This window comes from Perca flavescens, unplaced genomic scaffold (assembly GCF_004354835.1).
Source record: "Perca flavescens isolate YP-PL-M2 unplaced genomic scaffold, PFLA_1.0 EPR50_1.1_unplaced_scaf_49, whole genome shotgun sequence".
Classification (NCBI taxonomy): Eukaryota; Metazoa; Chordata; class Actinopteri; order Perciformes; family Percidae; genus Perca; species Perca flavescens.
In genome coordinates this window covers 17,501-30,000 of record NW_021166701.1, presented here as the reverse complement: position 1 = coordinate 30,000, position 12,500 = coordinate 17,501, and the positions used below count along the sequence as shown (strand labels likewise).

The 12,500-nt window shown below is 38.4% G+C and overlaps 1 protein-coding gene across 1 annotated transcript in view; it reads left to right on the top strand.

Moving 5' to 3' along the window:
• Positions 1–12,500, top strand: part of tfr2 (transferrin receptor 2) — a gene marked incomplete at its 5' end in the record, with an annotated part of 39,850 nt that overhangs the window by 11,460 nt on the left and 15,890 nt on the right. The window contains 6 exons of the mRNA XM_028572713.1: positions 171–310; positions 3,449–3,624; positions 6,435–6,554; positions 8,564–8,646; positions 8,766–8,829; positions 9,572–9,639. Coding sequence (XP_028428514.1) covers positions 171–310; positions 3,449–3,624; positions 6,435–6,554; positions 8,564–8,646; positions 8,766–8,829; positions 9,572–9,639 — 651 coding nt within the window. The remainder of the gene's footprint in view (positions 1–170; positions 311–3,448; positions 3,625–6,434; positions 6,555–8,563; positions 8,647–8,765; positions 8,830–9,571; positions 9,640–12,500) is intronic.

The window sequence follows — 12,500 nt, the reverse complement described above, 5'->3', positions numbered from 1 at the left end:
CACACACAGTAACACACACACACATAAACAGACACAAACACACACAGTAATGCACACACACACACACACACACAGTAACACACACACACATTATGTACACAGGTAACCCTGGTTCCATGTGTCGTTGCTCTGGACCAATCAGATTCTCCCTCTGTGTCGTCCAATCGCAGGTCCACCTGGGGTCAGGTGACCCCTTCACCCCCGGTTTCCCGTCCTTCAACCACACTCAGTTCCCGCCCATCCAGTCCTCCGGCCTGCCGCTGATCCCCGTGCTGCCGATCAGCGCCACGGTGGCCGCCAAGCTGCTCAGGTGTCATATACGGCTCAACGGTTCGGTTCTGGAAGTAGAAAACCCGTTCAGTTTGCCCCGTACGGCTGGGGTCGTTTTAAGCCAAGGACCCCACAACTGAAAGAGAGATGGAGCAGGGACCCCCCTACTACGTATACTGGATACAATTAATTTGCATAACTGTTCAGCTTAAAACCTTTATACAGTACACACCTTTTCAAATAGCTTAATCTTTGCAGTTTTCAAAATGTTATTTTGCGCCGAATCCAATGATGTATGGTCACAATTCATCTGGTAGCTGGTTGGCTTAAATCTCTTTTATAGGAGCTGGTTGGCTCGGTTTCAGGCTTAAATCTCTTTTACAGTAGCTGGCTGGTTCGGTACCAGGCTTAAATCTCTTTTACAGTAGCTGGCTGGTTCGGTACCAGGCTTAAATCTCTTTTACAGTAGCTGGCTGGTTCGGTACCAGGCTTAAATCTCTTTTACAGTAGCTGGTTGGCTCGGTACCAGGCTTAAATCTCTTTTACAGTAGCTGGCTGGTTCGGTACCAGGCTTAAATCTCTTTTACAGTAGCTGGCTGGTTCGGTACCAGGCTTAAATCTCTTTTACAGTAGCTGGCTGGTTCGGTACCAGGCTTAAATCTCTTTTACAGTAGCTGGTTGGCTCGGTACCAGGCTTAAATCTCTTTACAGTAGCTGGCTGGTTCGGTACCAGGCTTAAATCTCTTTACAGTAGCTGGCTGGTTCGGTACCAGGCTTAAATCTCTTTACAGTAGCTGGCTGGTTCGGTACCAGGCTTAAATCTCTTTACAGTAGCTGGCTGGTTCGGTACCAGGCTTAAATCTCTTTTACAGTAGCTGGCTGGTTCGGTACCAGGCTTAAATCTCTTTTACAGTAGCTGGTTGGCTCGGTACCAGGCTTAAATCTCTTTTACAGTAGCTGCCTGGTTCGGTACCAGGCTTAAATCTCTTTTACAGTAGCTGGCTGGTTCGGTACCAGGCTTAAATCTCTTTTATAGTAGCTGGCTGGTTCGGTACCAGGCTTAAATCTCTTTTACAGTAGCTGGTTGGCTCGGTACCAGGTTTAAATCTCTTTTACAGTAGCTGGTTGGCTCGGTACCAGGTTTAAATCTCTTTTACAGTAGCTGGCTGGTTCGGTACCAGGCTTAAATCTCTTTTACAGTAGCTGGCTGGTTCGGTTCCAGGCTTAAATCTCTTTTATAGTAGCTGGCTGGTTCGGTACCAGGCTTAAATCTCTTTTATAGAAGCTGGTTGGCTCGGTTCCAGGCTTAAATCTCTTTTACAGTAGCTGATTGGCTCGGTTCCTGGCTTAAATCTCTTTTACAGTACAAGGTTGGCTCGGTACCAGGCTTTAATCTCTTTTATAGAAGCTGATTGGCTCGGTAACAGGCTTGAATCTCTTTTACAGTAGCTGATTGGCTCGGTACCAGGCTTAAATCTCTTTTATAGAAGCTGATTGGCTCGGTAACAGGCTTGAATCTCTTTTATAGAAGCTGATTGGCTCGGTAACAGGCTTGAATCTCTTTTACAGTAGCTGATTGGCTCGGTACCAGGCTTGAATCTCTTTTACAGTAGCTGGTTGGCTCGGTACCAGGTTTGAATCTCTTTTACAGTAGCTGGTTGGCTCGGTACCAGGTTTAAATCTCTTTTACAGTAGCTGGTTGGCTCGGTACCAGGCTTAAATCTCTTTTACAGTAGCTGGCTGGTTCGGTACCAGGCTTAAATCTCTTTTACAGTAGCTGGCTGGTTCGGTTCCAGGCTTAAATCTCTTTTATAGTAGCTGGCTGGTTCGGTACCAGGCTTAAATCTCTTTTATAGAAGCTGGTTGGCTCGGTACCAGGCTTAAATCTCTTTTACAGTAGCTGGTTGGCTCGGTACCAGGCTTAAATCTCTTTTACAGTAGCTGATTGGCTCTGTACCAGGCTTAAATCTCTTTTACAGTAGCTGATTGGCTCGGTTCCAGGCTTAAATCTCTTTTACAGTAGCTGGTTGGCTCGGTACCAGGCTTGAATCTCTTTTACAGTAGCTGATTGAATCGGTACCAGGCTTAAATCTCTTTTACAGTAGCTGGCTGGCTCTGTACCAGGCTTGAATCTCTTTTATAGAAGCTGGTTGGCTCTGTTCCAGGCTTAAATCTCTTTTACAGTAGCTGGTTGGCTCGGCACCAGGCTTGAATCTCTTTTATAGAAGCTGATTGGCTCGGTAACAGGCTTGAATCTCTTTTACAGTAGCTGATTGGCTCGGTACCAGGCTTAAATCTCTTTTATAGAAGCTGATTGGCTCGGTAACAGGCTTGAATCTCTTTTACAGTAGCTGGTTGGCTCGGTACCAGGCTTGAATCTCTTTTATAGAAGCTGATTGGCTCGGTAACAGGCTTGAATCTCTTTTACAGTAGCTGATTGGCTCGGTACCAGGCTTAAATCTCTTTTATAGAAGCTGATTGGCTCGGTACCAGGCTTGAATCTCTTTTACAGTAGCTGGTTGGCTCGGTACCAGGCTTGAATCTCTTTTATAGAAGCTGATTGGCTCGGTAACAGGCTTGAATCTCTTTTACAGTAGCTGGTTGGCTCGGTTCCAGGCTTAAATCTCTTTTACAGTAGCTGATTGGCTCGGCACCAGGCTTAAATCTAATTTCTTTTATATCAGCCTTTAAATAAACGTCAACGGAGATATTGAAAAGGGAGAACACTTCCAGAACCAGAGCTGTTAAAGTGGGCCATCAATACAACATAAACACATTCTATCTAACTATTCATCTAATCATCTGATTCAACATCAGGTCAACACACAAACACATATATACACACAGACACACACACACACAGACACACACAGTAACACACACACAGTAACACACACACACTCAGTAACACACACACTCAGTAACACAAACAGACACACACACACACAGTAACACACACAGACACACAGTGTTAATAATACAATTTTAATAATAATAATATTATTCATAATATATTATTATTAATAATGATATTAATAATATTAATAATATATTATTAATATTATTAATAATATAATATTATATTAATACTATATTAATAATTATTAATAATATTAATAATATATTATTATTAATAATATACAGTGTATGGACCTGACTGAGTGTCTCTGTGTCCCAGCCAGCTGTCGGGCCCATCCTGCCCCCCGTCCTGGCGTGGGCGGCTGCCCTACGTGCGCTGCGTGGTCGGCCCAGATTTCAGCACCGGACGCAGGGTCAAGCTGTCGGTCCACAACACCCTGACCCCGGTCCTGCTGAACAACATCTTCTCCTCTCTGACGGGCCGAGTAGAGCCAGGTACTCTCCTCCAGAAAAATGTGATCACACATAATCAGCCAATGTCTGCATTTTTTCAAATATGCCGCACTTTTGCCTAGGGCTGGCTAACCGGCTATTTCAGTGAACAGTTGCAAAATAAAATCAATAAATAATAAACAGGTTTCTTCACCTGGTTCATGATTAAATGCTCAGCTGTTCAAATAACAATAAAATGTAAACTGTTTAACATATAAATACTGTATAACAGGAGTACCTTTTTTTTTTTTTTTTTTTTTTAAATCAAAGCTCCATAAGCTGCACATTTAAATAAAAAAATATCTTAAATAAAAAGCCTATAAAATAAAAGAGGCCAATCCAAAAGGAGTCAGCAGCTTGCTTGGAGCAAGGATCACATTTGAACTATATTGATATACAGTGGGGGAAATAAGTATTTGACCCCTTGCTGATTTTGCAGGTTTGCCCACTTACAAAGAATGCAAAAATCTACAATTTTAAACATATGTACATTCTAACAGTAAAAGACAGAATCCCAAAGAAAATTCCAGAAAATCACATCATATGAATTTATTAAAATTGATAACCATCTGATGAGGAAAAACAAGTATTTGACCCCTGGACAAACCATAAAGTATTCTGGCTCCTACAAGCCAGATAGTCTTTCTTTAAGACACAGCCCCAATCCGAACCAATTATCTACATCAAATACACCTGCCTCACCTCGTTACCTGTATAAAAGACACCTGTCAACACCCAAACAACTAGCATCCAACATCACCACCATGGGCAAGACCAAAGAGCTTTCTACGGACATCAGGGACAAGATTGTTGATCTGCACAAGGCTGGGATGGGCTACAAGAGAATCGGAAAGCAACTTGGAGAGAAAAGATCACCTGTCGGTGCAGTTATCAGGAAATGGAAGAAGCACCACACCACCGCCAACCTCCCTCGGTCTGGGCCTCCACACAAGATCTTGCCTCGTGGGGTGTCCCTGATCATGCGAACGGTGAGGAATCATCCCAAAACCACAAGGGGGGAACTGATGAATCAACTGAAGGCAGCTGGGACCACAGTTACAAAAGAAACGGTTGGTAACACACTACGCCGTCATGGATTGAAATCCTGCAGCGCGCGCAAGGTCCCCTGCTCAAGAAGAAACATGTACAGGCCCGCATGAAGTTCGCCATTCACCACCTGGACGACTCAGAAGAGGCCTGGAAGAAGGTGATGTGGTCAGATGAGACCAAAATAGAACTTTTTGGTCTCAACTCAACTCGTCGTGTTTGGAGGGCAAAGAACACTGAGTACAACCCAAAGAACACCATCCCCACCGTCAAGCATGGTGGTGGCAACATCATGCTTTGGGGGTGCTTTTCAGCCAAGGGGACGGGACAACTCCATCGTATTGAGGGCAGGATGGACGGGGCCATGTATTGTGGAATTCTAGACCGACATCTCCTTCCCTCAGTGAGAGAGCTGAAGATGGGTCGAGGATGGGTGTTTCAGCACGACAACGACCCTAAGCACACCGCCAAAGCAACAAAAGAGTGGCTGAAGAAGAAGCACATCAAGGTTCTGGAGTGGCCTAGCCAGTCTCCAGACCTGAATCCGATTGAAAATCTTTGGAGGGAGCTTAAAATTCGAGTTGCCAGGCGACAACCTCGGAACCTGAATGATTTGGAGGCTGTCTGCAGGGAGGAGTGGGCCAACATCCCTGCCGAAATGTGCACAAACCTTGTCACCAACTATAAAAACCGTTTGACATCTGTGCTGGCCAATAATGGCTTTTCTACAAAATATTAACATGCTGTTTGTCCAGGGGGTCAAATACTTGTTTTTCCTCATCAGATGGTTATCAATTTTAATAAATTCATATGATGTGATTTTCTGGAATTTTCTTTGGGATTCTGTCTTTCACTGTTAGAATGTACATATGATTAAAATTGTAGATTTTTGCATTCTTTGTAAGTGGGCAAACCTGCAAAATCAGCAAGGGGTCAAATACTTATTTCCCCCACTGTATGCGATATGGTCTAATTCCATATCGCATTTAAAAATATATCAATATATTATTTATATTGATATATGCGATATGGTCTAATTCCATATCGCATTTAAAAATATATCAATATATTATTTATATTGATATATCGCCCAGCCCTACTTTCGCTGCATAAATTGCCGATTTCCGCCCAAAATATGCGGTGCTTTGCATGATTTCATAAGCTCCGCGTTTTCGTTGCAAAAAAGTCCCATAATATATCTTCACATATATATATCACAAGAGCAGCCATTTAGCCCCTGTTGCCATGGGAACGTTATGAAGTGACGTCATTATGCAACATGAACATCATCGAAAAGCAGGGAGTTGGTTTTTCTCAATTTTCTCAATTTAATCGCATACAATTTTCATAAATATCCCCCATATTTCATCGCATTTTTTAAGAAAACGTGCCGCATAATCAAGGATTTTTGCCCCGCAACAATCACAAAAAAACTCTGCATTTTTCTGGAAGGACTGTATAGTGTTTCTCAAATGGGGGTACGTGTCCCCCTAGGTTCCAGTTCCAAGGCTATAGTTACTTTTACTGTCTTATTTATATAATACTTTTTTTTTTAATACTTTTTTCTAAGTTTTTGTGGCTTATTTGATTTTTTTTTGTCTCTTTTGAAGCCGAATTCTGGATTCGGTTTCGTCCCTGGTTTTAAACTAAACTAAAACTCCCCTGACATCAGATTTGTTTTGAGGCTCGCTGAGTTTGTTCCATCATTCATCAAAGTGAAGATTGACCTGATGTGTGGACCACATGTGTCTCCATCTCTCTGCCAGACCAGTACATCATCCTGGGAGCTCAGAGGGACTCTCTGGGCCCCGGCGCCGTGACCTCCGGAGTCGGGACGGCGCTCCTCCTGGAGCTGGCGCGAACTTTCTCCGCCATGGTCAAGAACGGTAAGACTCACCCCGATACAGGTGGGCTTCACAGGGGGCGGTTCTAGGATCTAGACCAGGAGTGTCAAACACAACTTCACTAAGGGCCACACTCGGAAATGAGAATTACATCAGGGGCCAGACAGACATGTAGAGTTTATGAACATGCTTTTATTTAATCAAAGTCATACATATTTGACCGTATTACTGCATGTCTCATATATATTAGGGGACCACTAAGGTCTATATAAAAGAGACTTCAGATACAGTATTAGTGGACCACTAAGGTCTATATAAAAGAGACTTCAGATACAGTATTAGTGGACCACTAAGGTCTATATAAAAGAGACTTCAGATACAGTATTAGTGGACCACTAAGGTCTATATAAAAGAGACTTCAGATACAGTATTAGGGACCACAAAGGTCTATATAAAAGAGACTTCAGATACAGTATTAGGGACCACTAAGGTCTATATAAAAGAGACTTCAGATACAGTATTAGTGGACCACTAAGGTCTATATAAAAGAGACTTCAGATACAGTATTAGAGGACCACTAAGGTCTATATAAAAGAGACTTCAGATACAGTATTAGGGACCACAAAGGTCTATATAAAAGAGACTTCAGATACAGTATTAGGGACCACTAAGGTCTATATAAAAGAGACTTCAGATACAATATTAGGGGACCACTAAGGTCTATATAAAAGAGAATTCAGATACAGTATTAGGGACCACTAAGGTCTATATAAAAGAGACTTCAGATACAATATTAGGGGACCACTAAGGTCTATATAAAAGAGACTTCAGATACAGTATTAGTGGACCACTAAGGTCTATATAAAAGAGACTTCAGATACAGTATTAGGGACCACTAAGGTCTATATAAAAGAGACTTCAGATACAGTATTAGGGGACCACTAAGGTCTATATAAAAGAGACATCAGATACAATATTAGGGACCACAAAGGTCTATATAAAAGAGACTTCAGATACAGTATTAGGGACCACTAAGGTCTATATAAAAGAGACTTCAGATACAGTATTAGGGACCACAAAGGTCTATATAAAAGAGACTTCAGATACAGTATTAAGGGACCACTAAGGTCTATATAAAAGAGACTTCAGATACAGTATTAGGGGACCACTAAGGTCTATATAAAAGAGACTTCAGATACAGTATTAAGGGTCCATTAAGGCCTATATAAAAACATCCAAAGAGCACCATGTCATGGGACCTTTAAAGGGTCATTTTGGTATATCTTTCAACCCTATGCATTGGTGTCTAAGTGACTAACGTGAATAAAGATTGTTGAAATTGGTCCAGTATTGAGCGTGAACGCTGTAACCGGCAGCCGTAAACCGGGCTGTTATGTAACTCTATTGGACAAATATTCAGCGTCAGCGTCGACTTAAAGTTCTGTTGTTGCTGCTGACAGACTCAGATTATTATTAGATTTTTTTTATTATTATAGAGCTTTAAAACCTCTCTGAGACCTTTCTGTTTAACCAGAAACAGCTCTGAAGTTGCTAGCACTAAACCCACCAGACTCCATTTAAAAAAACAGCACTTTTAGCGTGTATAGAGCCAACATATATTCACATGTAAGTCAGTAAACTATGTGTTTATTTCAACCCCAAGAGAGTTTTGATGGTTGGAAAAGTGGAGAGACGACCCCAAAACGGCTTTTCATAGTTTTATTTTGTTTCTGATGACTTTGAATAAAGTGTATTCTACGATGCTAAAATTACTGTTTATTTACATGGAGTCTGGTAGGTTAAGCGAACGCAATTTTGCGGATGTTTTTAAGTTTTATAAAAGGATCTTACTCTTTAACGGAAAGGTTGACCTCTTTATGGAAAGGATCCCTACAGAGATAGACCTGTTTGTTAAAGGGTAAGATCCTTTTACTCATTTCAATGCGTATGTTCTTGCCTTTGTTTTGGTAGTTGTGGTGTTTGGTTATAATGCCGGGCCCTGCAGTTTGGGAACCACTGTGTTTTTTAAGTGTGCTTGTGTTCGTGTGCAGGTTTCAGTCCCAAACGCAGTTTGCTGTTCGTCAGCTGGGACGCTGGAGATTTTGGGAACGTTGGGGCGACTGAATGGCTGGAGGTTCGTCCAATCGCAGAGGAGGAAGGATTTAACCAACCCAAAGACATTCAGAGTTAAATATAATTAATAAAAATAACAATAATGTAAACTCTGCGCTGACCTCTGACCTCCGTTTCCAGGGGTACCTGTCCATGCTCCACCTGAAGGCCGTAGCCTACTTCAGCCTGGACCAGGCCATCATGGGTAAAATATCTCAGCCAATCAGAGAGCTTCATTAATGTAACAGCTATTGAAAGAGATAAAGTAAATGTCTGTCTGTCTGTCTCTCTGCCTGTCGGTCTGCCTGCCTGTCTATCCGTCTGTGTCTGCTTGTCTGTCTGTCTCTCTGCCTGCCTGCCTGCCTATCTGTCTGTCTCTCTGCCTGTCTGTCTGCCTGTCTGTGTGTCTGCCTGTGTCTGCCTGTCTGTCTTTCTGTCTGTCTCTCTGTCTGTCTGTCTGTCTGTCTCCCTGCCTGTCTGCTTGCCTGTCTTTCTCTTTGCCTACCTATCTCTCTGCCTGTCTGCCTGCCTGTCTGACTGTCTGCCTCTCTGGCTGCTTGTCTGTCTGTCTGTCTCTCTGCCTGCCTGCCTGCCTGGCTGTCTATCTGTCTGTCTCTCTGCCTGTCTGTCTGCCTGCCTGCCTGTCTGTCTCTCTGCCTGCCTCTCTATCTGTCTGTCTCTCTGCCTGTCTGCCTGCCTGCCTGTCTGTCTGACTCTCTGTCTGCCTGCCTGCCTGCCTGTCTGTCTCTCTGCCTGTCTCCCTGTCTCTCTGCCTGCCTGTCTCTCTGTCTGTCTGCCTGCCTGTCTGCCTGCCTGTCTCTCTGTCTGTCTGCCTGCCTGCCTGCCTGCCTGCATGTCTCTCTGTCTGTCTGCCTGCCTGCCTGCCTGTCTCTCTGTCTGTCTCTCTGCCTGTCTGCCTGCCTGTCTCTCTGCCTGTCTGTCTGCAGGTGATGATGTCCTGTCGGCCTACACCAGTCCTCTACTGGTCGACCTGCTGGACGCTGCCATCAGACAGGTCAATAATATATTTAGTTTCTATATAATCAGACAGGTCAATAATATATTTAGTTACTATATATTCAAACAGGTCAATAATATATTTAGTTTATATATAATCAGACAGGTCAATAATATATTTAGTTACTATATATTCAAACAGGTCAATAATATATTTAGTTTATATATAATCAGACAGGTCAATAATATATTTAGTTTCTATATAATCAGACAGGTCAATAATATATTTAGTTACTATATATTCAAACAGGTCAATAATATATTTAGTTTATATATAATCAGACAGGTCAATAATATATTTAGTTACTATATATTCAAACAGGTCAATAACATATTTAGTTTCTCTATAATCAGACAGGTCAATAATATATTTAGTTACTATATAATCAGACAGGTCAATAATATATTTAGTTACTATATATTCAGACAGGTCAATAATATATTTAGTTTATATATAATCAGACAGGTCAATAATATATTTAGTTTCTATATAATCAGACAGGTCAATAATATATTTAGTTACTATATAATCAGACAGGTCAATAATATATTTAGTTACTATATATTCAGACAGGTCAATAATATATTTAGTTTATATATAATCAGACAGGTCAATAATATATTTAGTTTCTATATAATCAGACAGGTCAATACTATATTTAGTTACTATATATTCAGACAGGTCAATAATATATTTAGTTTATATATAATCAGACAGGTCAATAATATATTTAGTTTATATATAATCAGACAGGTCAATGATATATTTAGTTTCTATATAATCAGACAGGTCAATACTATATTTAGTTACTATATATTCAGACAGGTCAATAATATATTTAGTTTCTATATAATCAGACAGATCAATAATATATTTAGTTAATATATATTCAGACAGGTCAATACTATATTTAGTTTCTATATATTCAGACAGGTCAATAATATATTTAGTTTCTATATAATCAGACAGGTCAATACTATATTTAGTTTCTATATATTCAGACAGGTCAATACTATATTTAGTTTCTATATAATCAGACAGATCAATAATATATTTAGTTAATATATATTCAGACAGGTCAATACTATATTTAGTTTCTATATATTCAGACAGGTCAATAATATATTTAGTTTCTATATAATCAGACAGGTCAATACTATATTTAGTTTATATATAATCAGACAGGTCAATAATATATTTAGTTTATATATAATCAGACAGGTCAATAATATATTTAGTTTATATATAATCAGACAGGTCAATAATATATTTAGTTTATATATAATCAGACAGGTCAATAATATATTTAGTTTATATATAATCAGACAGGTCAATAATATATTTAGTTACTATATAATCAGACAGATCAATAATATATTTAGTTTATATATAATCAGACAGGTCAATAATATATTTAGTTTATATATAATCAGACAGGTCAATAATATATTTAGTTACTATATAATCAGACAGATCAATAATATATTTAGTTTCTATATAATCAGACAGGTCAATAATATATTTAGTTTATATATAATCAGACAGGTCAATAATATATTTAGTTTATATATAATCAGACAGGTCAATAATATATTTAGTTACTATATAATCAGACAGATCAATAATATATTTAGTTTCTATATAATCAGACAGGTCAATAATATATTTAGTTTCTATATAATCAGACAGGTCAATAATATATTTAGTTTATATATAATCAGACAGGTCAATAATATATTTAGTTTCTATATAATCAGACAGGTCAATAATATATTTAGTTTCTATATAATCAGACAGGTCAATAATATATTTAGTTTATATATAATCAGACAGGTCAATAATATATTTAGTTTCTATATAATCAGACAGGTCAATAATATATTTAGTTTCTATATAATCAGACAGGTCAATAATATATTTAGTTTCTATATAATCAGACAGGTCAATAATATATTTAGTTTATATATAATCAGACAGGTCAATAATATATTTAGTTTCTATATAATCAGACAGGTCAATAATATATTTAGTTTCTATATAATCAGACAGGTCAATAATATATTTAGTTACTATATAATCAGACAGGTCAATGATATATTTAGTTTCTATATAATCAGACAGATCAATACTATATTTAGTTTCTATATAATCAGACAGGTCAATAATATATTTGGTTAATATATAATCAGACAGGTCAATACTATATTTAGTTACTATATATTCAGACAGGTCAATACTATATTTAGTTACTATATATTCAGACAGGTCAATACTATATTTAGTTACTATATATTCAGACAGGTCAATAATATATTTAGTTTCTATATAATCAGACAGGTCAATACTATATTTAGTTACTATATATTCAGACAGGTCAATACTATATTTAGTTACTATATATTCAGACAGGTCAATGATATATTTAGTTTCTATATAATCAGACAGGTCAATAATATATTTAGTTACTATATATTCAGACAGGTCAATACTATATTTAGTTACTATATATTCAGACAGGTCAATACTATATTTAGTTACTATATATTCAGACAGGTCAATAATATATTTAGTTTCTATATAATCAGACAGGTCAATACTATATTTAGTTACTATATATTCAGACAGGTCAATACTATATTTAGTTACTATATATTCAGACAGGTCAATACTATATTTAGTTACTATATATTCAGACAGGTCAATACTATATTTAGTTTCTATATAATCAGACAGATCAATAATATATTTAGTTAATATATATTCAGACAGGTCAATACTATATTTAGTTTCTATATATTCAGACAGGTCAATAATATATTTAGTTTCTATATAATCAGACAGGTCAATACTATATTTAG